This window comes from Peromyscus californicus, unplaced genomic scaffold, assembly GCF_007827085.1.
Source record: "Peromyscus californicus insignis strain IS unplaced genomic scaffold, ASM782708v3 Scaffold_9__1_contigs__length_137607984, whole genome shotgun sequence".
NCBI lineage: Eukaryota > Metazoa > Chordata > Mammalia > Rodentia > Cricetidae > Peromyscus > Peromyscus californicus.
The window spans coordinates 121,834,658-121,860,497 of NW_026294617.1; the positions used below are offsets into that span (position 1 = coordinate 121,834,658).

General features: G+C 39.6%; 1 protein-coding gene across 2 annotated transcripts in view; it reads right to left on the reverse strand.

Annotated features, from left to right (window-relative positions):
* Window positions 1–25,840, reverse strand: part of Hs2st1 (heparan sulfate 2-O-sulfotransferase 1) — a 157,843-nt gene that overhangs the window by 21,945 nt on the left and 110,058 nt on the right. For both annotated transcript variants that reach the window (XM_052729909.1, XM_052729910.1), the window contains exons 2-3: window positions 15,931–16,169; window positions 3,470–3,555 (exon numbers count right to left, since the gene is read on the reverse strand). In XM_052729909.1, the coding sequence (XP_052585869.1) occupies window positions 3,470–3,555; window positions 15,931–16,169 (325 nt within the window). The remainder of the gene's footprint in view (window positions 1–3,469; window positions 3,556–15,930; window positions 16,170–25,840) is intronic.

Genomic DNA, 25,840 nt, shown 5'->3' on the forward strand with positions numbered 1-25,840 from the left:
AAGCATAAACTCTTCACTCTAGAAAGAAAGGGGCTTTCAGTGAACTCATTAGTCAAGAACTGCAACTAATTCAATTTATATTCACCCTGTCATCTTGAAAATGTCCAACCTATATAATTTTAAAATAGAAAACATTAAAGTCCATGGCATTAATCTGGCATATCTAAACTTTCTGAAAACTGTTCCTCCCTAAGAAAACAAACAGCAACTGAACACTTACAGGGAAAGTAGAACTAGGTGAAATGATTAAAAAAATCAAAAGGAGTTAAAACAACGGGTGCAAAATAGAACAAGAAATCAAAACCACTAGATAAAAAGACATGTCTTTCCTTCTATCCTAAAACTGCAGAAAAACTACAAAGCCAGGACTCAACTTGAGATGTTTTAAAACAAAATGTGCACTCCTTACAAGTCAGTCTGAACTAGAAAGGTTCTTTCACTTATTTTCCCACATTTCCCCTGGGTTTTCAGAAAACTCAATTATGTTTCAATCTTTTATTATCTGCTAAATAAACTGAAAAATTAAACACATTTCCCCCATGAATTTACCATTATTCCTCTAGTGGCAAGTAACTTAAGGAACTCCACCAAGCAAAGGACCATTCCAGCCTGTTTTTGCTTGTCTGTCCTATTTTGAGACCTATTATTTTATGTGTACAGTGTTTTGCCTACATGAATGTCTGTGGAACTGGAGTTACAGATGGTTGTGAGCCACCATGTGGATGCTGGGCACCAAACCCAGGTCCTCTGGAAGAGCAGTCCGTGCTCTTAACCACTTAAACCAGTCGTTTTCAACCTGTAGGTCTCGACATCTTTGTGGGGGTTGAATGAGCGAGCCTATCACAGGGGTTGCCTAAGACCATAGGAAAACACAGATGTTTACATTACGATTCGTAACAGTAGCAAGATTACAGTTATGAAGTAGCAATGAAAATATTGTTATGGTTGGGGGTCAGCACAACATGAGGAACTGTACTAAGGATCACAGCATTAGGAAGGTTGAGAACCACTGACTTTAACCATCTCTCCACCTCATGTTGCCTTTTTTCTGTTTTCTTTTTTCTTTTTTTTGGTGGCAGTTAACAGGGAATGAACCTAGGGCTCCCACCATAACTAGATGACATTTTACTATAGAACCACATCAAGAAATTTGCGTTTTAACATTAAAAATTATTTGTTTGTTCTGTAAAACGTGCTGTGTGTGACCACAGGGCGCATGTGTCACAATGTATGGTGGAGGTCAGAGGACAGCCTTGGCTGTCAATTCTCCCTTTCCATTTCCTTGGAGACAGGGTTTCACTGATGCTGCCAGCAGGCTAGCTGGCCAATGAGCTTCCAGGGACTCTGCTGTCTGTGCCCACCCCCCCTCCCTCCCCACGCCCCATATGAACACTGGGATTACAGATGCCCGTGCTACAAGCTTGGTTCCCACATAGTTCTAGGGATTCAAACTTTTGAATCAATTGTGACGCAAGCAATTTTACCTATGGGGACAGCTTCCTAGACCTTCATTTTAAAATGTTGTCTGGGCTGGCCTCAAATATGTAATCCTCCTATATGAGCCTCCTAAGTAACTAAAACTACAGGTATACACCACCATTCTCAGCTCAACGATTTGAAGAATAAATTTGAAATTGGTAAATGATGTGTCTTTCTTCCTTCCTTAGTCATGGAGTCTATGACTATCCAGCTAAGGAATAATCACATCTACAATATTTCTTGACTATACACATTAAAATACATCAAACAGTTTCCTCTAATTGATTCTGTTTAGCTATTTGTTTAAAATAATGTTAGTTTATTAAAAATTTCACACTATACTACTTATTTCCAACAACATGAGCCAACATGAAAATATTCAAACCTAGTGTTGCTGTCAATATTTAATAAGACTATTCTTTAAAAAGCCTTATATGTTAAGTCCAAGTGCCCCAGCAAATACCAGAGCTTTGTTCTATATACAAGACTGTGCCCAAAGCAAAACCACTCAATATATAATTTTAATAATGAAAACCTACAGTATTAGAAACCAGGCCATGTAGAGAAAAAAACAAATCACCTAGGTAAAAGGGTAACAAACACTCACTGAAGGATAATGCAGCCCTCAGGAAAACCATGCATATGAATAAAGTTTATGAAACTGGTTCAGGGCCTCTGCAGAGAGAACCTTCAGTTTATTTTAAAGCTGCCTATAAAATGCTTTCAATATTGCAATATGAATTATTTATAGAATAGTATACATTTAACTTAAAAGTTACAATTTTATTGAAGGATCTTAAGAATTATGAGGGGAATCAGGAATGTATATAATATTTGGGTGATTCTTTAATTATATGATTTCCAGAGGAGTTAAGATTTCTTATTATCTGACCAAGTGACACACCTATCTGCTCCTTTTCATTTTCAAACTTAAAAAGTTAAATGGAGCCGGGCGGTGGTGGCGCACGCCTTTAATCCCAGCACTCAGGAGGCAGAGCCAGGCGGATCTCTGTGAGTTCAAGGCCAGCCTGGGCTACCAAGTGAGTTCCAGGAAAAGGCGCAAAGCTACACAGAGAAACCCTGTCTCGAAAAACCAAAAAAAAAAAAAAAAAAAAAGTTAAATGGAGAGTGAGATGCTCCCGCCTTTCATTTTAAAATTACACAGAATGCCTTTTAAAGTTAACAGTTTATAATGATATACATATTCTTGTAAGACACAACTGCTAATTCAAAACTGAATGGATCATACCTAAACTTGGCAATATATTTCCTGATGTGTCTGAAGTTAACACAGAGAGTTATTAACAGAGCGTCTGGATTTGAGGTTTTACTGTATGGCGCCACACGTTCCATTGAGAACATTCAAACAGATGCTATATTTAGACTATTCCTTTTAACCAATTTTCTGATTAGTCCTTAATGATGCAAGGGCTCTGGAGGAGGCCACAGAATGCTTGAACACTGTTTGTAGTCTATAGTCTTTTGAACTTTTTTTTAAGAGAATTAAGACACAATTACCCTGACTTACACAATCACATTCAAATGTAAAAGTCTTAGTTTTTAAAAAGTCTCCCCCAATACCTCAATTTCAAAGCAGAAACATGGCAGTGCAAGGGAAAGCACACTGAGGTCCAAAGCTGAGTGAGAGTTTCTTTCCCCAGCCAGTGACCTGGTGAGCCATGCTGACTGGCCAGGTTAAAACCCGAGCTCTCCAGGAGTCGGCAGTCAGCTTCCAGTTGTATATGAGAAAATGTTCCCTATTCCCCAACTTAACAACATGAATTCCTGTAATTAGCACAGGAAGTGTCAATTTATGAACACTAGAGGGCAGTAAAACACTGGGAGGAATATTTAAATTACAGGTCTAAAAGAGGCGTGTTAGTATATTCTTTTTTTAAAACCAAAATCCTAACACTTTAATGATGTTATTTTCTTTTATGCTGATGACACACAAAGCATTCTTTAGTACATCAGTTTGAATGCTACTTACTTTGCAAAATCCAAATAGGAAATGTGTCCATGATAAAACCCTGGTTTCATCTCGTTCCAGGTGGTTATATTCTTTACAAAGCGTACCTAAAAAAGGAGGACATATTCATTACCTCACTGCAATTTAAAGAAAATGATATCCCACAACAGCAAAACACCTCCTGCTCAGGAGCAGGACCAGTCCCAGCATTTCAACAGTTACAGAGCTGGAAGACATGTTTGAAGTAAGAGCAGTTAGTAGAATCTGTATGTACTATTTACCACACCCATGTACAGTGGAGTACATTTACACAGGGTGGCAGGAGAGTGTGGGAGTATTTCCCCCCCAAGAGGGTAAATCATAATTGCCAACTTGACTAAAGTGAAATCAACTAAAAGATAAGCCGCTGGCACAGCTGTAAGGGATATTCTTGATCAGCTGATCTGCAGTGGGAAGGTCCACACTAGATGTGGCAGCCAGATGGGAAGAGGATGGGGAGAAGGCTGTATGTGCCTGCCTTTGCACCTCCCTCTGAGTTCTTTACCCCGCAGCTGCCTGTACGGCTGACACTGCTCTAACTGCCTGCACCACTGCCGCTACTGTAGCCGCTGCATTCTTCTGCAGATGTCAGAATCCAGGTTCTTCAGGCTTCGAACTTGGACTGAAGATGAGTTGCTCTAGACCCTCAAGGCCAAGCAGGCACTCCTCGTGGACTGAACAGTTACAGGATCAGCTGCTCCAGTGTTTAAGTACTCACTGTTGAACTACTCGGAAAGCATCATGAATAAGACATTCTAATACTTGCTCTCTTTTATAAGGTTTATTTATATGGTTGCATGTGTATGTATCTATGTGTTTCTGTGCACATGTGTGTAGAAGCCAGAAGAGGGTGTTGGGTCTCATGGAGCTAGAGATATAGGTAATATGAGCTGCTCCATGTGGGTGCTGGGAACCAAATTCAGGTTTTCTGAAGAGGAGCAAGCCCTCTTAACCAATGATCCACTCCAACACGATCCACTTTTACTATACTTACATACACACAATATAAATGGGTGTGTGTGTGTGTGTGTGTGTATTCATGCTACCGAGTCTGTTCCTCTAGAGAACCCTGGCTGTCTTAATTAGGGTTTCTATTACTGTAATATAAAATGCCACAACCATAAGCAACTTAGGGAGGAAAGGGTTGATGTCACTGACATTTCCACATTACAGTCCATCATCAAGGGATGTCAGTGCAGGAACTCAACAAAGCAGGAACTGATGCAGAGGCCATGAAGAGCGATGCTTGTTCCTCCTGACTTGCTCAGTTTGCTTTCTTAGACACACCTGCCCAGGTGTGGTGCTGCCCACAATAGGGTAGGCCTGCACACATCAATCATGAATCAGGTAAATACCCCCACACACTTGCCTGTAGGCCAATCCTATGGAGGTATTCTCTTGATTAACATTTCTTCCCAGATGAGCCTACCCTATGTCAAGTGGACATAAAACTATCAACAATATGCAATGACGCTAGCAAGCAACATTTCAATGTAAAGAATTCACTGAGAGAGAGAGAGAGAGAGAGAGAGAGAGAGAGAGAGAGAGAGAGAGAGAGAGAGAGTGTGTGTGTGTGTGTGTGTGTGTGTGTGTGTGTAAATTAAAAGCAGATCTCATGAAACCTTGGTGAGCCTGAAGTTCATCACATATTCAAGGATGACTTTGTAACAGCTCTGGCTGTCCTGGAACTCATTCTGTAGACCAGGCTGGCCTTGAACTCACACAGAGATCTGCCTGCCTCTGCCTCCCAAGTGCTGGAATTAAAAGCGTGCACCACCATGCCTGGTGACTTGGAATTCTTGATCCTCCTATCACCACTCCCCAAGGGGTTACAGTTATGTTCCACCATACCCTGTTCATTCCATATGTTAAATATTTCCTTCTCTAATACATTATTCAAAAAGTAAACATAAAAAGGTATTTCTATTTATGCTTCAACAAATTAAAATACCAAAATGATTAAAGATAATGATTATAAGCAGATTTTAAAGAGTGGATATATAAGCTTGTTCAAATTAAAACATTTAACATATCCAAATATATAAAATTTCCTTTTACTTTTAAGAATTATGTTTGTATTTGTATGGATCACTGTGTGGGTTTGTGCAATGTGAGCAAGACAGCAGGTATCCACAGAATCCATGAGAGGGCTGGATCTCTTGGAGCTGGTGTTACAGACTGCTGTGAGCTGCCCGATGTGGTACTGGGAACTGAACTCAGGGCCAATGCAAGAGGAATATACACTCTTAACTGCTAAGGCAATTCTCTAGCCCTTAAATACTTCTTAATTTACTGGAATTGGAAGCACACAAAAAGTTAACATGAAAAATAAGTGGACATTAATTATTTTTAAAGAATTGAGAGAACATTTTGAAAAAGGAAAGAAAATAACTGGTTAACTTAAAGAGTTTGAATGCCAGCAGCTACACAATTTCTCAAAGGAAGTTAGTCCACACAATACACAGCAAGTGGTCAGGACTCTGTTCTGGAGACTAGACACACATGGCGAGGCCCACTACTCTACACTGTGGGGAAGGCAGACTGTTCACGGGTCCCAGAAGAACAGAGCCTGCTGTGGATATCACTCTGTATGCTGTGAATGTGTTGCTCTGATTGGTTGATAAATAAAATGCTGATTGGCCAGTAGCCTGGCAGGAAGTATAGGCAGAATAAGCAGAAAAGGAGAATTCTGGGAAGAAGAAAGCTGGTGAGGAGACACCAGCCTGCCGTCCAGGGAGCAGCGTGAAATGGCACACAGGTAAAGCCACGGAACACGTGGAGACATATAGATTAATAGAAACGGGCTGAGTTTAAGTGTAAGAACTAGCCAGCAGTAAGCCTGAGCTAATGGTCATGCAGTTATAATGAATATAAGCCTCTCTGTGTTTACTTGGGGGGTGCAAGTGGGAGAGATTTGTCCAGACTGCCAGCAGGCTGGGACACAGGAAAACTTCTGTCTACAAGAGCCCGCATTTCCGACAACGTATCAGTCTTTCATCTACATTTTAGACCTGAGTTACACTGATCTATTCTACATGACCTTGACTTCTGTCACTATAGCAGTGACTGAGGATGACTGCTTTCTACAGAGGGCCTGCTGGTAAGTTAGGGACAGAACAGGTGCAGTCACAGTCAGAAAATGTCCATCAGATAAAACAAGGTTCTGAGACAGTTTAGTTTTAAGGGGACACATTATTAACTGATACACTGATGCAAATGATAGTAACATTAAGAGCCACATACACACATGTATGTGTGTGAGGTTCTTGTGCTCTCATATTCATTCTTATTGTTTTTTTTTGTTGTTGTTTTGTTTTGTTTTGTTTTGTTTTTTTTGAGACAGGGTTTCTCTGTGTTGTTTTGGTGCCTTTCCTGGAACTCACTCTGTAGAGCAGGCTGGCCTCGAACTCACAGAGATCTGCCTACCTCTGCCTCCCGAGTGCTGGGATTAAAGGCATGCACCATCACTGCCCGGCTCCTATTCATTCTTTAAGTTAAGCACTAAGCAGATTAAAAATATAAAGTAGCAAATGAAAAATAAAGTATTAGATAATCCAAAATCTAAATCTGTAAAAACTGCATGACATGAAATGTGTTTGTAATAATAGTTAATTATGTTGGGTCCTATGAAAATCAATTATAGTATTTCTACCAAAAATAAAGAGGGGTTGGACAGATGGCTCAGTGGTTAAGAGCACTAGCTGCTCTTCTAGAGGAAGAGGAACCTGGTTGAATTCTCAGCATCCACATGGCAGCTCACAACCGTCTATACTTCCAGTTCCAGGGGATCTGATGTCCTCTTCTGGCCTCTGCAATCACCAGCCAGGCACATGATGCACAGACATACATCGGGCAAAACACCCATATATTCATTCAAAAAAAAAGAGGAGGTGAAGAGGTGATTTTCACAGTATAAGACATGCTTAGAAACTCAGGTGTTTGCCAAAAGCTGAGATTTAATGTGGACAAGGTGGTTTAGGAGGGGAATGAAAAAAAAATGCTAGATTAGATTCTAAGGAAATGCTGTTGCAGAAAGTAAATGTCAGGGGACCAGAACATACAAATATGAAGTAGAATGTGGTAAGAGACTCACAGAAATAGAAGTCAGACGTGTACTCCAAGCATCTTCTCCTTCCCCCAAGACATTCCTAAGGATGGTCAATATTAATCTGAGGCATCTTGAGGATGAATGCCACATCCAAACATTCTTTAACATGGGGAATCTCAGGAAGTTGTTGAGCTGGACCCTGATATAGCAGGTCTAAAGGAGTACCTGGAGCTCTGCATTTCATTCATTCATTCATTCATTGAGACAAGGATTCTCTCTATAACAGTCCTAGCTGTCCTGGAACTCCCTCTGTAGACCAGGCTGGCCTCGAACTCATAGAGATCTGTCTGCCTCTGCCTCCCAAGTGCTGGGATTAAAGGTGTGCGCCACCACCGCCCAGCAAATTCTGCATTTCTAATAAACCCACAGGAAGTGTGTTGTTCATCCCTGGACCACAGTAAAGAACATCGTTTCAGAAGGTGTGGGCTTAGGAGCAGCTCTTACCTTTATTAACGTGAGGCTTGTTTTGTGGCGCTAGCAAAGAAGGCCCGAGGGCTACAGAAACTCTGGGGCAAGGTTATCCTCCTACCGTTACAGAAAGAAACATGGAGATCCAGCAGGGTTTTCGGTAATCATATGAGCTACTCCAGTACATAAAACCAAGAAGAGGGCAGAAGCACTGAACTCCACCTACTTTCACTCTCTTTCCTGAACTCCCACCTCTCCAGGGAGGCCTGAAGCACACTAGAAGTGAGCATTTCAAAGAAACAGTTCACAGATTAAAGTCCTTCCAGTTGGGTTGAGGAAGTTTGTTAGAGGCAGGGGACAGAAGCAAAGGCAAGAATATTATGCTATAACCAATCTTGAACTTACTGTAGAATCAGAACTTTAGAGGTGGAAGAGACCAAGGAAATCCTGTAGTCTTTATTTCTAGAAGGACACTGAAAACCGAATTATCTTAGATTGACTTGAACTGTGGGGGGCTGGCTCAAGAGGTTTCAGAGGAGAAGAATTTTATTATGTGGCCTAGAGATTGCTGTTGTGATGTTTCCGAAGAGTTTGCCTGAGGCTAAAGTGAAGAGATTTGGATTAATTCTGTTGGCAGAGGAAATCTCAAACAACCTGTTGTGTGGCTATTAGTGGTAACTCTAATGAAGATTTATAATGAAAAGGAGAAAGCTGAGAAAGGTAAAATACGAAATGTAAAACCTGAGGAGAAAGGAGCACCAGGAAGTGGAATGCAGCTAAATTCTTTGCTCAAGGAGATAAACAGATTAAGAAATGTAATAAAGGGAGTGCTGGGCTCAGGGCAACATCTCACCCAGCTAAGTTTCCAACTTGTGAGAAGGAATTAAAGAAAAGCTTAGAGAAGGAATTAAAGAAAAGCTTAGAGCTGGGTGTGGTGGTATACACCTTTATTCCCAGAACAAATAAAAGCCTTCTGCACTCAGAAGGCAGAGGCTGGCAGATCTCTGAGTTTGAGGCCAGCTTGGTCTACAGAGCAAGTTCCAGAGCAGCCAAGCTTAGGCAGTGAAGGTAACCAGTGAAAACAGAAAGCTGGTGAAGATGTAATTGAAAGATCTCTGAGTTCAAGGCCAGCCTGTTCTACAGATCAAGTTCCAGGACAGCCAAGCTTAGGCAGTGAAGGAAACCATCGAAAACAGAAATTTGGTGAAGATGTACTTGAATGAGGGGGCCATGTTCCAGCTCCAGCAAGCAGCAGAACATGGCAGCTTTGACCACGTGGCTCTGAAGTTAAGGATAGAAGAAAGGAGCTATGGAATTTCCTCTGTGACTAAGGAAAACCTTTGAGGCCAGGCACGTGTCAGGAATGCCCCTGAACGGAGGTCCAGAGAAGTCATTTCGTGAAGCTGTGAAGGTGAAACCTGGATTGCCTTGGAGAACCCAGGATGTTGAAAATGCCAGAGCTGTGGGATATCTGACTAGGAAAGCTGCTAACAGGGAGCGGAAGCAGCCCAAGGGAAAGAAGTGTGTTGTAGTCAACAAAGCTGAAAGGAGTTGAAGACCTGAAAAGTGTTTCAACATCAGACACAGAGATGCAGAATTTGCAGTTTGCCCAGCTGGTCTTTGGTCTTGCTTTGGTCCAGTATTTCCTCACTAAGCTCCCTTCCCTACGGTTTGGAATGGTAATGTATATCCTGTGCCATTATGTATTAGAAATATATGATCTGCTTTTTGATTTTGATTTTACAGGAGCTTACAGACTGTTAAGTAAGTTTGAGACTTATAGACTATGGGGACTTTCGAAGTTGGACTGAATGCAGTTTTTCATTATGATATGACTACAAGCCTGTGAAGGCCAGGGAGTGGAATGTGATGGTTTGAAAGAAAATGGCCCCCAAAGAGGGTGGCACTAATGGGAGGTGTGGCCTTGTTGGAGTAGGTATGGAGGAAGTGTGTCACTGTGGAGACAGGCTTTGAGGTCTCATATATGCTCAAACCACACAAGTGAGACAGTTCACTTCCTGTTGCTTTTGGATCAAGATGTAGAATTTTCCAACACCATGTCTGCCTGCTCATTACCGTAACTCCCAACCGCCATGCTCCCTACCATGATGATAATGGACTAAACCTCTGAAACTGTAAGCCAGCCCCCCATTACATGTTTTCCTTTATAAGAGTTGCCATGGTCATGGAGTCTCTTCACAGCAATAGAAACCCTAATAGGACAAGGACTAAGTGGTGCTTTGTCCTCTGGAAAGCAGCTGGGCATGTGGGAGTGCCATTTGCACACTTAACTTCCATGCACCCTTCTTCAAAGCTGTTCTTCATGGAGAGAATGAAAGCAATCTGTAGAAAATGGCAGTTCCAAAAGGCTTCCTTTCTAAAGGATCAGCTGAGCCACTCTTCCTTTCAGTCATGTTTAGTGTTCCCACGTTTCCATTTCCACCTTGACTTTCCCTCCACCGGCCTGGTCCCAGTTCCCCACCTATCCTTTTCCACCCTCTCACTCCTGCACCCCAGACTTGTTCTTCCTGTTGGTTTTCCTCTATCGTCTACACCAGGGCATTTGCCCATAGGACCTAGGTGAGCCAACCAGTGCATTTTACAGATTCTTCCTTTTATGCCAGGTGAAGGGCAATAAAACACAACAGCATCACATGATATTTAGGAGGCTGAAAACACCGGACTCTGGCAGAGGGAGAAGAGAGAACTCAAATAGATTTTCCACACCCTGACTGAAGCATGCTACCAAGAAGGATGGTTCATAAAGAGTAGTTAGATACAGTACATGAAAATAATGTTTTTATGGCTAGCCTGGAGCAGATTCTAAGCTACGACTTCTGTCGGGTTTTATAACTCAAGCAGAGCCATGCTAGCAAGTAATCACAATACACCTTTAGGGAAGCACAAGCAGTGTAGGTGGTGGTACATGATTTATTTGCTTGTTGAATCAGATCTGAACCAATTCAAAAGGAAAAAGCTAAGAAGGCACCTTTGTATGAACAGTATCTAAGCCGACATTCTCGACAGGTTCAACTCCACATCCTGATCATCTGTGATCACAGAAGAACTCCTTCCCACTATCTGAAGGAGTAGGAGTATCCCTGAATTCCCTGGCCTAATTCCAACTTTGTAATTACTATCTATTGAGATGAAGACTAGTATTAACTTGAGTAATTACTATTCACCAACTCCTACTCATAAATTTACTTTAAGTAAACATCTCTTATCTAGTCATAGGCATTTTTTTTTTTAAGTCTAAACCAGAGAGAAGGTTTTCTATACTCAGGGGAAAACGAGTTAGTGGATAGATAAAAAGGTAAGTTCAGCTGCAACAGAGGGCACTGAGTCTGAGGTTCAGACCCGAGGTGCTCAAGAGTCCTAAATCACCCAAAGAGGTAAGGATCAAACTTCCATCAATTAGAGGGTTGACTCTGCTTAGAGCTGTAACCATGGTGCCGTAATCAGCAAAGGACTACCACCAAAATCTAGGTTGGCTCATTTGCTTAAACATTCATCATTTAACAAAAAATGCACCAAGTATCTTCCATGTCTTGGTCACCCATTTGAGGCAAAAGGCATGGGGTATACAGCAGACAAGCAAGATGTCTGCCCTCAAGGGGCTTACACTACAACAGAGGAAAACAAAAAGAAATAAAACCAGACTGTAACCTAATTTTATAAATTGATTAGGATTAGGAGTGATGTGGTTCCAATACTTTGGAAGAGCATTTAATATAACATAGGATGGCTAGTCAAGGTCCAAGGGCCTGTCATTTAACCCGAAACACCGAAAGGATAATAGGAAGACAACCGAGGGTGAAATTCACTCTAGAGAAGGTAAGAACTGAGGTCCTAAAGTGAGAAAGGCCTGATACAGTCAATGATCCTAAAGGCTAGTGTGGCTACTGGATAAGAAATTTGGTTGCTCTATGCAAAGTAGTAAGATGAATTTAAAGATAAATAAAACTTTCTGCAAAGATCTCAATGTGTCTTTGTATACTGCTGAACTGTGTTCTAAATCACTGATTCTCAAATTGCAGCATCAAGTGGAAGCTTTTTAAAAATTCAGAACATCAAGCTCCATTTGGTCCTTCAGAGTGAGAACCTGCATTTTAACCAAAGATTAGCTAGCATGTTGCTCTGAGAAGTATCTGCAACACATAGCAAACTGTAGGCTCTAATGAAAATGAGCACAAGGCAGCTTGAGAGTAAGTTAATGAAACGCACATGCACATACAATAGAAATATTTTACTATGCTGTCCTGTAGGGCTAGATGCTTCCAATGTTTAGAGCAAGAGGGGTCCTACATAATCAACTTCAGCATATGAGAACAGAATGGATTTAACAAAGACCACACAGGATGCTGCCAATCACACCTACTGTTCTTAACCAGAAGAGCTGTTTCTCTAAGCAACTCTTTTTTTAAAAAAATGTATTTTATTTTTTATGTGTATGAGTGTTTTGTCTCCATGTGTGTGTCTGTGTACCACATGCATGCCTGGCCCCCACAGAGGTAAGAAGAGGGCACTGGATCCCTTGCAACTGGAGTTACTGATGACTGTGAGGTACCATGTGAGTGCTGGGTGATCAAACTTAGGCCCTCTGGAAGAGCAATCAACACTCTTAACCACTGAGCCACCTTTCCAGCCCTTGCCAATTCTTTTTTTTTAATCTGAATTAAAGGTCATCTCAAAAACCAAACTCTAACAAAGGCTGTTTCATTTTAATCACTTAGTTTCTTATGCTTTATATTCTATTAATCTCCTCTTTAAAAATCTTTCTTCTTCCACCATCCCAACTGCTTTATTTCAGACTGGAGACTAAGGTACAACATCCCTGCATATCTGAAGCTGTCCAAAGCAAACAAACTTTACACTATGGAAAAGTTGAAACGGTCTGGTGCCAACATCTACAAACTGCTTACCTAGATCCTTAACTGTTAATACATTGTACTTCCAGTATGCTGTCTCTACGTGCTCAGACATACTCATTGTTCTCAACTACCTGAGAACAGCACACATCCACACTTCCTTCTTAAACATTGTGTATTATTTATGAACAAGGACCTTATCGTTTTAAATCAAAAGTCCAATTACAGATTACACATGTTTGCTTTCCACATCTTAGTCTCCTGTAGTCTTGAGCCTCCACCCCAGCACCCAGTCCGCTGTTGGTTGTCACAACACTGAAACTCTGGAAAAGACAAGGAGAGTTGTTTCACAGGATGTTCTGACATGAATGTTTGCTTTCTTTAGTTATGTCCATACAAAGCATTTTGGTGAGATCATCATACATTGATGTTTTAATTATCTTCAATTTCTGATTTTGTCTTAGGTTGTCAAGTAAATTGTAAAAAGCTCTTTGAAAGACATCCCTTGGCTTCTTATTTCATTGGTATTTCTCCCAAAGAATGTGGCACAATCTTTGTATATATCATGTGTTCAGTAAGGTAAATGAGACATTTGAGAGCCAAGCTGGTGACTTTCCAGGATTGCTAAAGCTGCCACTGTTGTCATCTCCCTGACCAGCTCTGTATCGACTAAACGTGTCTAGTGCTGTGCTGCTAAACTGTGAGAACAGTAATTAAGCATGTGAGTATTTATATGGTGCCTAGTAGAGCGCATACAAGATATGCAGAGCTGAGCTGTCTGGGATGAGCTGGAATGGACTGGAGTGAAGAGCTCCATTTGGATACATAAGGATCCAAATGGACCAGGGTCTCCTACGACAGCCCCAGCTTTATGAGTCAATTGGGCTTTAAATGGAGGGTCTGTACAACAGTACATTCACTAAAGTCAGACGTCAATTTAATGCTACTTGCTTAGGAAGAGTAAAAACAGCCTTAACTCCTACTTAACTAGCTGAATACTGTACACTAGCACAACAAAAATATGACATTAAAACAGAAGTATAGTAGAGAAGATGGGATATTTGAAAAAACGACTTCAAAATTATAGTTTCAAGTTTACATTTAGATGAAGCTTCTTGGGTTGCAAATGAAGGTGCTCTAAACATGTCATGATAAGGAAAGGGAGCTGCAATGTGGCTTGTTTTTAGAAAATGGCTTCTGCACAGGAGATGAGTAAACTTTACACATACTCTATCGGAGGACACTTCTGTATAAGCCACTCCTCATTAGGACCAGGTTTTGAATTACTGGCTGACACTTGGAACATGTCATTTAATGCTTAAGACTACTTCCCTAAAGTGTTCCACAATAAAAAAAGGAAAAAGCTCTTGGTGCTGTTCATTACATAAGCTGACTGCTTTAGGCCAGCAGTTCTGATTCTCTGTATGCTTCTTCTATATAAACACCAAGCTGCTGCAAAGGATGCAGAAGCTGTATCCTATCCAAACGCAACTGGAAACGAAGCTACATGGTGCTGATAAATGTCATGTGTGGGGAGCGTCTCCACACTTACATTTCATGAGGAAAAAAAGCATGGGTGTCATTGCCAGATGCCTTGTAGCTGCCAAAAAACTTTGGAAGGTTGGACACAAAATAAGTAAAAGTCAAACAAACAAGTTAACATTAAAAAAAAATACTGCTGAGGAAATCTGACGTTATTCTGACACGCTTCTTTTAAATCAAGGTATGCTGTGCAATGCAGCAACGCAAACCCACTATACAGAATGCAAAATAACATTTAGTATGCTGTCCCTTGAGATATACAGTATTGTGCTGTGAACTTTTTAATAACCAATAGTGTGAAAAAGCTTGTGTTTCATTTACAGAAAATTATTTGGTTTAGCTAACAGACATATATTTTTTGATTCTATGAAAAATAAATTATCCTACAGACAGTCAAAAAGCAGATGGGTAGATGATATGCCATCTACCACTAGCCTTCAAAAATAATTCTCTGGCCAAAACCCTTATCAGTTTTATTCCCTGCTTAGTATAAGGGTTACAGATAGGCTTCAGTGGGAAAATGTTCAATTCCATAACAAAACGAGTTCCTCTGCTTTCAAACAGCTAAAGCCCTAGCTGCAGTATGACTGTAATGGATACCTTCTAATAAAGCTACTCCAGTGGCATTTGGGGTAACCAAGGATTTCAGTTTCTTTTTATGATGGTCAAATACCCACTGCCTTCAGTATTTACAATGAGAACTTTATAATTATAGTCATCACTGCAGGTGTGTGGAAAACTGTAAGCTACTTTTGGAAGAGATGAATAAACTAGATTTCATTTAACAATCTCCTCTATTTTAAAAAAACCATTTTATGAAGTTACCTATCCACTTGATCATATAAAATTCCTGACAATCAAAAGATAAGACTTTGATAAAGACATCAGCCACTATCTGTTCTCCAGGAGGTTAATTTATGGCTAATATTGTACATGAGTTACTGAAGATGAAATTCAGGAGGCTAGTAAAGAACTTCATACAGGTATCGAGCTAACACTTCCTCATCGTAAGTTGAGACAATAAAATAACTTTTGCTGCAGGCATCTAATCAAGTTAAAAAAAAATGACTCCATGCTGGGCATGGCGGTGCATACCTGTAATTCCAGCACTTGGGAGGCAGAGGCGTGTGGATCTCTGTGAGTTCAAGGCCAGCCTAGTCTACATAGTGAGCTCCTGCACAGCCAGGAGTTTATAGAAAAACCTTGTCTCAAAAAAATAAACAACGATCAAGATATTCCATATGGAAGAATATCAAAACTGTGTTCATAACTTTTAGCTATTTATCAGTTTGCTTAGTACACAAATTTCTGACTATAGATTATATGCAAGAAAATGTATCAAGTATTAAGAAGATTATAAATGTGGAAAACAGTCCCCCCCCCACACACACACATAAAAGCTGCTTACAATTCACTGACCACAGTGCACACATCCTTTCAAACTCTTTATCCCTTGCAATATCAAATTTGAGGAGATGCCAGAAAGCATTTCGTATTCCCTACATGGAAATTACCTGATCCTGCAGTGACATTACTGGATTATTTTTGGTAGTGTTGATGTGAAGAACATGGTACCTATTCTTTGCACACAAGTCATAGGCGATATTGGTAAAGGAGGTGCTTGCAGTTTTGGGAACTCTGTTATAAATGATGACTATATCCTCTTCTTCATCTAAAGTTGCATCTTGCCGAGGGCCATCCATTGTATGTCGCTGTTCAATTTCCCGGACTTCATGTCTTGCAATTGCCCTTTCTGTAAAGAAAAGGAAAGTTGGACTAAGTTCTTTACCTTTTTTTAAAAAAAAAAAAAAAAAACAACTTTACTATAAAAAAAAATCTTTTTTTTTTTTTTTTTTTTTTTTTTGGTTTTTCGAGACAGGGTTTCTCTGTGTAGCTTTGCGCCTTTCCTGGAACTCACTTGGTAGTCCAGGTTGGCCTCGAACTCACAGAGATCCTCCTGGCTCTGCCTCCCGAGTGCTGGGATTAAAGGCGTGCGCTACCACCGCCCGGCTGCGCCACCACCGCCCGACAAAAAAAATAAAAAATCTTACAAATAAAAAAGTCATATACCAAAATTAACCATCACACTAAAGTCTATATATCCCAATAAATGTCTATACACTTTTCACAGCCACTCTGAATAAACTAAGTTCTTGATAGAATTACAAAATTAGGAATGCCTAACTTTTGATTATCATAAGACAAGATAAAAACACAAAAGAAAACAGACAACAAAAAGAACCAAGGCATAGAGCAAAGAAATGCAGGCAGGCCAAGTTTTAAGAGGAAGATCTAGTTGATTCTATACAGCTTCAGCTCAGAACACACTTTTCCTTCCCAAGAACTGAGGAAGAATGGTTGTTAAAAGACCAGACCTTCAGAACTACTTCTTCAGGATAAAAAGATGCAATACAAGAACAAAGGGATAAATAGTTAAAAGTGTAGCACACAATAGTACCCACAGCTCCGAAGTCCACTGCCTCAAGTAATCCTCTCTCACACATACACACACCAGACTGTGTGTGCTGTGGCCGGACTGTGAAACATGCCCTCCCCCCCCAGGCTCATGTCTTTGAACAGCCAGTGGCACTCTTCTGGAAGGTTATGGAAGGTTTAGGACGTGGAACCTGGCTGAAGGAAATGAGTGGGTTTCTAGGGTTTCTACAACCAGGCCCCACTTTCTATCCTCTCTCTGCTTCCTGAGGGAAGATGCCAATGTGAACAGTATCCTGCTATTCTGGCTGCTAAGGCTGTCTGTCATGGTGGACGGTGTGCCATTCACAGTAAGTCAAAACAAACCCTCTCTTAAGTCAATTCTTGTCAGGTATTTGGTCACAGCAACAGAAGAGTTAAAAGAAAATGCAGAAGAAAATACAGTATTTCACAGATAAAATATACCTAGAAAAAAAATATCATATGGAAACTTTTTTGAAATCTCGTTAGGATTTAGTTACTTTCTAGCTTATTAAAATTTGCCAACAGCCAGGAGTGATAGCACATGCCTTTAATTTTGGTTTAGATCTAGTTACCATGTACAGAGAAAGTACCCTTTCCACTGCCTTCTTGGCCTTCACAGGCACCAGGCACACATATGGTGCACAGACATACATGCAGGCAAAACACCCACAAATGTAAAATGAACAATAAAAATGAAACAAACAAACAAACAAACAGACCCACATGGAAAGTTGAGAGCTAAAGTCTAGTAACTGAGGTAAAAACCTTGTGAATGGATTCAACAGCAGAGCGGAGAAGAGAGAAACAGAAGCAGGGCACAGGATGCAGGGAAGCTGAGGGTCTGGGCTGTAATCAGACAGAGATGTAACAGTCTAAGAAATGAACAAGAAAGAAGAGAGCTAACACAAAATTCAACCAACCATGGCTAAAACTAACATCTGCCAGGAGACAAAGACATTTAGAGTCAAGAAACCCCAAATAAGACAAGACCCTAAGACATCCATCTAGGTCAAGACACATCATAATTAACAAAACAAGTTGAAAGCAACTTGAGAAGCCGGAGCCATCCCTAAAAAAGAATGTGGGAGTTTTCAGGCACACATTTCCTGCTGCAAACCACAGAACAGGCAGCACACAGTCATGAGAACTGAAGCTAGAACCCTAGATCCAGAGAACATGGTTTTCAAACATGAAGAGGAAGATAACTCTCATGGGTATAAAAGGAAGAATGTTTAAAATCATCACAGATAAAACAAACTTAAAAAAGATTGACTTTTAAAAGTTCTCTAAACTGAGGGCCAATGAGGAGCCTCAGACAAAGGCACCTGCTGCCAGGCCTGAAGACCAAAGTTCTATTTCTATGACACATATGAAGAGAACTAACTCCTGTAAGCTGTCCTCTGACAAATACATGTCTGTCTACACACAAGAGAAGGCAAAGATAGATAGATAGATAGATAGATAGATAGATAGATAGATAGATACATACATACATACATACATACATAGATACATAGAAAGAATTCAAAGCGAATTTAAATTGAAAAAGAAAGAAAATAACAGAAACAACAAAAATGAAGAGAATAAAAATGTCCATAAATACAAAATGGACTTGCCTTTTCCAATTGATTTTTTGAGACTATAAACAGCTAAGCAAAAATTGTAATACCATGGAATTCTGTAGACTATCTAACAAAACCCTTAGTACCAGGACCAGAGAGATGATTTAGTCATACTACTTTCTGTTCTTCCAGAGAACCCAGGTTCAAGTCCCAGCACTTGTCTGTAGTTCTAGTTCCAAGGGATCCCATACCTTTTCCTGACTTCTGTGAGCACTGTACATACATGGTGACCAGATATACACATAGGCAAAATGCCCATAAACATAAAAATAAAATCTTCAAATCTTAAAAGAAAGTATTAGGCATGAAAAGCCTCCCTTCGAGTTGGTCGGGGATTCCAAGAGACCCCAAAACAATACAGGCTATTGCCACTGCCCTTGGTGGCCTCCCCAAACTGAGGGAAAGACCTTATTTGCTGAAGACACCATACATTTTGGACATAGAACTTGGAGAAATAAAGCTGGAAATGATTTGGAAACCTCTTTTCCAAGGACTAGCTCTTAAAGTATGAGAAGATGCTATTGGAGAAGTCAAAGAAAAAAGAAATCAATAGACTTACTGAGCTGTAAAGCCTATGGCCAATGATAACCAGCATGGGATGATGTCTCCAAAGGTGTAATAGTGGCACTTATGTCTTGGGGGATAAGCAAGAGCCATCAAATTGGAAAAGGCACACTTAGTAGGAGAGAATTCATGTCTGATACTGTAAACACAGCCAACCACCTAGCTGAAGTCATGGCCCGAAGAAGAGAACTTACTACTTATACTTTGCTAAACCAGTATAACCCTAACTGCATTCTAAATACATATCCTTATACCCAAAGGGAAGTGCAGCTCTCACCTCTCATCAAAGAAGCTTCTTTTTGCAGCAGATGGAGAACCCTACAGAAATCCACAGCCAGTCAAACTACAGAAAAAACAATTGACCAATACCAACCGATATATTTCTAACAACCCCTACACCTAAGGGAACAATACAGAACAGCAGGAAGATTTTCAGAGCCAGAGGACCAGGGCATCTACTATGAGATAGTGTCTTCCATATATGACAGGGAAGCTGCACCCATATAATCTAAAAAATAGTGGTCACTTAAACAAGTCCTGCAGAATGACAGCATCAGTTGACATGCCACTGGGTATGAGGAAAATCTCACAATGCCCTAATCCGAGATGAAGAGCTAACAGGCAATTTATGGCTTCTGAGATACCAGAACCAGTTTTCTCCAGAAATGAGCCCTGGATGGTTATTTAATTTCATGCTGTTAGCCCTAAACACACATATGGACAACATTAAATGGACTCCATAGATTATATGTGTGTATAAATAATAAAGAAGAAGTTATGAATTTGATAGAGTGGAGAACACAGGAGGAGTTGGAGAGAAAGAGGAAAAGGAAGGGTGGAAATGATAGAAATACAGCATTCATGTATGAATTCAAAAATTTTAAATAAAAAGCAAATAATGGAGTAAAAATATTGACAATACCCCCCAAAATGAATAATATAATGAACGTTTCTTCTCCTTTTGAGCTTTTGAAAGTGTATTTAAACAACAAAAGCAAAAATTAAAGTATGAAATTTGGTTCAAATTCATGCATAGCAAATATTAACACGATGTTATAAACAGAGAATAAAAAGGCCTAAATGGAGCTGTGGTTTCTACACTTCCTGTGACTTTGTAAAATGACATCAGCAAAGGGAAATATGATGTTTATATAATGAAAGAAATAACTTTGAAAGAACCTACAAAAATACTATACACAAAATACTCTAGGATAAAATGTAATTTTATAAAAACATTCACAAGAATGCAGAAAATAGAAATACACAACAAAGTACAAGAGTCCAGAGAACAAAACCCAGAACAGAAAATAAAATGTCAAAAGAACTTTTAAAAATATATTTAAAGTGAATACAAATGAAATGAAGTGTCAATATTGTCAACACAGTGTCAATACAGACAGAAGAAGAATACAGGAAAAACATATAGCACATACACATACATGAGAATAACATTTAATCAATAAGGATGACACACAAATGGAAACACACATAAAGAGATACTGGAAACCATCATGGGGAAACACGGATCAAAAGTACAATGAAGTGCCATGTGGGACTCACTAGGACAGCAATTATTAAACAGTGTTCATGAGGAAACAGAGGAAGCAGAACCCTCATAACATTGTTGGTAAGACTGTAAGTGTATTTACAATGGAAAATACTTTAGCATTTCTCAAAATTTTACGTACAGAATATGACTCAGCAATTCCACTCCTAGGTAGATACTCCAAGAAACTGAACACAGGTATTTATTTAAGCAAATACTTATGTCTACAATAGCACTTTTCTCTAAAGCCAAAAGATAAAAACAGTTCAGAGATCCATCAAGAGATGAATGACACATGGCATATATATGGAACATACTATTCCTCCTTAAAAAGAGTAAAGGATGCATGTCAAAATAAGTAAACAAAGCAAGAAATTAAAGATCATAATGCTGTATTTAAAATAGGTAAGTTCATTAAACCAGAACAGACTGGTGGCTGCCACAGGATGGGGAGGAATAGGAGTACTTCTTTAGTTGTGTTATAGATGACTAACTATTAACCTGCATTTCTTAATTATCCTAAACAGTTTGTAATAATAGCTTTCAAGGATTAGAACTTTACCTTTTTAAATGAGCTGCATAGGTACAATACTTTAAACAAGAATAGAAACATATATATGGGATAACAAACCTTAATTTGTATCAATATATAAAAAATCCATACTAATGCAAAATATTTGAGATGAATTTTTATCCTATATGCCTATATCCCCACGGAATGACAAACATCCACAACACACTAAATGACCAAAAACCACCCATAGCACCTCTTGGAAATATAGGCAGTGTATTCTCTAGCCTGCTTCCTGTTGTGTAGGGGACAAAAGCATCCCCAAGGGACCCTGAGAAAATTGAGATAATAGTCAAATCCTAAGAAAACTAGCTGTAACCTTTGTTGTCCTACCTCTGTGTAATGGGAAAGTACAAGGCTTATCTGAAGTCCTGGCTAGAATAGTCTAGAGTGGACTAGCTCAGCCAGCAGCCTTGAAGTTGTTCTGAATGCAGAACTCTGAGGAAACTGCAACAGAGGCACTCTGAAATGCTGGATCACTTGGGCCACCTATTTTCACTGGTATCTGGCCCTCTTGCTCTGAAAACATACAAAATTTCAAAGGTCACACACACACACACACACACACACACACACACACACACACACACACAAACACAAGAATGTACTGTGCATTGTACACAAGCCAGCCAAAGATGATTCTGTTTTATGATGGAACAGGTAAAACATATCTGTCAACATTATAAGTTTGCTTGAACTGTATAACCAAACCTCTATCCATGCCATTTGAAAGGATGGAATGTAATAAGTCATGAGGACTCTGTAACCAACAAGATTTATCATGTCTCATCTAGTCTCAGAGTTGTTCCCCATCAAGAGATCAGCATATATGTCACCTGTCTTGTTTTTCTAGGCTTATTTATGTCAGGAGCCAAGATTTCCAGCGTGTTTCCTCCTATCAAATCTGGTCTGTTTTAATTTTGAAGGAATCCACAGTCTTTCATTTCCTGTGGAAACAAAAGCATAACCTCTCCTCCAACGCAATACATTTTTCTGAATTCCATTTTAAAGTTAAGACATCCAAAAGTATCTAGGCTGGTTTAATTCAGCAGTTCTTTTTACAATCCCATGTCTCTCAGCAGCTGTTCACTCATCAGCATCCAAAAAATTCAAAGTCAACAAAGCACCATACAGGATCCAGACTCCCTGTGGATTTCCCATCTTTATGTTGCTTATTCTTTTTATATTCATTTACCCTTTCTTTAAAGATTTCACCTAATTCTTTTTAAACTATTTTTTCCTTATGACTGTCTATACCCATTTTCTTTTCTTTTCTTAAGCACCTACAGATGCTGTAATCTGTTTTGTTTGTTTGTTTCTGTTTTGTTTTGTTTTGCTTTGGTCTGAACCTGTTTTACTATGCACCTATAGCACTCTCTGACTGCTTAAGCCAAATCTTAAAATGCTAAGTGGCAGCTAGGCCCTCCCTGTGTGGCTCTGGTGGTTGGCTCCACCCCTCTTTGGTCCCTGAGAGCTGAGCCTTAAGCCCAGGCGCCTGGCCAGGAGCAGTGTTTAACCAAGAGCTGCATTAAACCACCCCAGGTCTAGGTAGTGGGTGCCTGCACTGTGGCAGGTGTTTTTACCTAGCTTGCTGTTTCTACTTAGTGTTCCAGCTGCTTAAGTACTCTGCTGCACAGCAGTGCCTCTTAAAGGAGCTGTATCCATTTCTCTCTCTCTCTCTCTCTCTCTCTCTCTCTCTCTCTCTCTCTCTCTCTCTCTCTCTCTCTCTCTATTTTTTCAGCTTTCTCAGGCCCTCTGTGGAAATTAGGGCCCCACGGTGGGCACCATTGAAGTTGGAATTTTCTGTGGGCCACCAACCAGCTCCTAAATACAGGCAAGGAGACTTATTATTAGTTAGGAATGCTCAGCCTAATCTTATGCACACCCCACTAGCTCTTAACTTAATTTAACCTGTTTCTATTCATCTACATTTTGCCTTGGGCCTTTTTACTCTTTCATTCATTCTGTATGTCCTACTTACTGCTTCCTCCATGTCTGTCTGTCTGGTCCCTGAAGTCCTGCCTGTCCCTTCTCTCTTACTATTCCCTGTTCAGCTTTAGGTGCCTTAGGCAGGTAAGGTAAAACAGCAACACATCTTTACATAATTAAACAAATATAACACTTCTTTACATAGTTAAATATTCCACAACATAAACAAAGGCAATACTTCTTTACATAGTTAAACAAACATTCAACAACATAAACAAATGCAACACATCTTTACATAGTTAAACAAATGCAACATATCTTTACATAGTTAAACAAATGCAACAGATCCTTGCATAGTTAAACAAATATCCTGCAACACTGCCTCACATTTTATTTTTGTAGGAACTCTAAGAAGCCCATTATTATCTCTACTTAGTCAAGAAACTGATGTCAAGGAAGTGACCGCTGGCTGATTACTGATGTAAGAACACAATTCCAGGTCAATCTGACCACAGAGTCTGTGCTCCATACTGTATCAGCTAAAATTTACTATTTTTCTCACTGTGGTTAGAAGAGAAGGGGCCCAACTTTACAGCCAAATACTGTGAGACACAGTACAGCAGAATACTCTTTAAAGCTGTTAAGTTACTTACAGAAAATGTTTTTTTATTTTGGATTTTGCAAAGTAACAAAATACTTTGCATTGTGATTATTTTAGTGAAACAGATAGACAGTACTCAACTGTTTTCTAGGAACTAAAAAACAAAACAAGCTGTATTATCTTTGGAACCTCTTACTAATGTATCATTTCAAAATTTTTAATGTTAAAAAAATCAATGCCAAAGCAACATAATTCTTAAATTCCTACCATTTTAACAATCCATTAACTGTACAATATTCTAAGTACCATTCACAAGCATTCATGAAACAAGTCATTGTTTTCTCTTGTTGGTGGATTACTACATGGGCAGTAAAGACGACAGTGTTTGTGGAAAAAATAGCCTTCCATACCTTTCCTTGCCTTTTTACCAATCAGTAATTATTCCACATACACATTTTTAAAAAGTAAAATATTGTAAAAAAAAAAATCAACTGTTGACTTCAATCACTGTTCTTTCCTCATTTCAATAACTTCAATACTCTGAAGCATAATGGAGTCCAGTCCAATTATTCTGTTTCTTTTTCATGAGCTTTAACAAAGCATTATATCTCAAATTATTTTTCAAATTTTAGTAATGTCTTAAGTGTTCTTACTTCAGTTACCATCTTGTACAGAACTGAGTGAATGTCACTCTAACAAATGCTATGAAGACAAAATACTTCCAAGTCCAAGAATGGGGGAAGAGTGATCTAGAAGACATGCTGAATACACTGAGCCTTGACCAGATGGGACTGCTTTCCAACTGTGGTGATGACAAATGGGGAAAGGCATAAAGCATGGGTAGTAGTTAATAAATAATACACGCTACTATAATGATTATGGAACTATATAACAACAGTAATAGGAAGCAGCTGAAAAAAAATACTTCACTTATATCAGGGCCTTTCTATGAGCCAGGAACAATTCCACATGTTTAAGTAAACATAAATTCATCTAATTTTTAAAAGAATCTGTACAAGATAATACTGCATAAAGCTGGAGTCAAGAAGATTAAGTATAAAGTTGTCAAATTCCAGATCTTTACTGGTCACTGGAGCCTACATTCCTATTAAAATGTAGTAATTACTTTCTTAAATCACACGGACCGTTCTTAAGACATTTGTATTCAATGTCTTAAGGGATAATAAGTGACATTTCAGGCACAGACTACAGACTAGAGGACATCCAGAATGTGTGTGAACTAGAGCATCATGCTGCATACAGAGAGAACTGTTGAGAAAATCTACAGTAGGGCGATGCATGGTGAAATGTCCCGTTATTGTGAAGAAAAGGAAGCCCTGTCTCTGCAGTAGTAGCCTATGAAGACTGGCTCAACAGAAGGTCTTTTAGGTAATTAGTAAAGGCAAGCTTTCCAGGAGGTTGGGATGGGGGTAAAGCTGTTGATCCAGACACTGGGTGAGGACCAAAGGATGAAACAGAAAGGACTCTAGAACAGACCTGAAACCAGGGACTCTCTGGAGTAAACAAACACTACATTCCACAAAGCTATGAATTCTCGTAACAGAGCAAGCAAAGCAAAACAAAACCAGAAGTTAGTGGGTCCCCACCAGCTAAGCAGGAAGGGAGTGGGTACGTAATCACCTAACATAATTGCATTTTATGCAGTGATATGAAGACAAGCTCATCTTGGAACAACGTAGCTGGAAAAGCCACACTTCATGTCCTCCCTTCTGTCCCCAATGCCCATGCTTACATCTATGTTAAATCCTTATCTTAAACTCCAAATTTGCCTCATAAGCTATATCTGTATGTTGAAGAATTGATTTCATAAATGGAGCAGTCACAATGTTTCTGTGCAGCTTTAAGTAATGGGAATGCTGTGACCATTTATAAGGAAGTCATTTTCACACCAGGTTTACTAACTAATTGTTAATGCTTAAGTATTGTTTCAGATTTTGGAGAAAAAGCTATGCTTGGGAAGCTTGAATGAGCCAGCACAATCACAGGCACTTAGTCCCAGTGCAGGGAGCCTGAGGTCAGCCTGGGTGACATATCAAGACTCTGTCCATGAGAAAGTCTATATTGTAACGAAGCTGCAAAAGCAGGAAGGCTACCCAAGGATTCCTAGGAGATG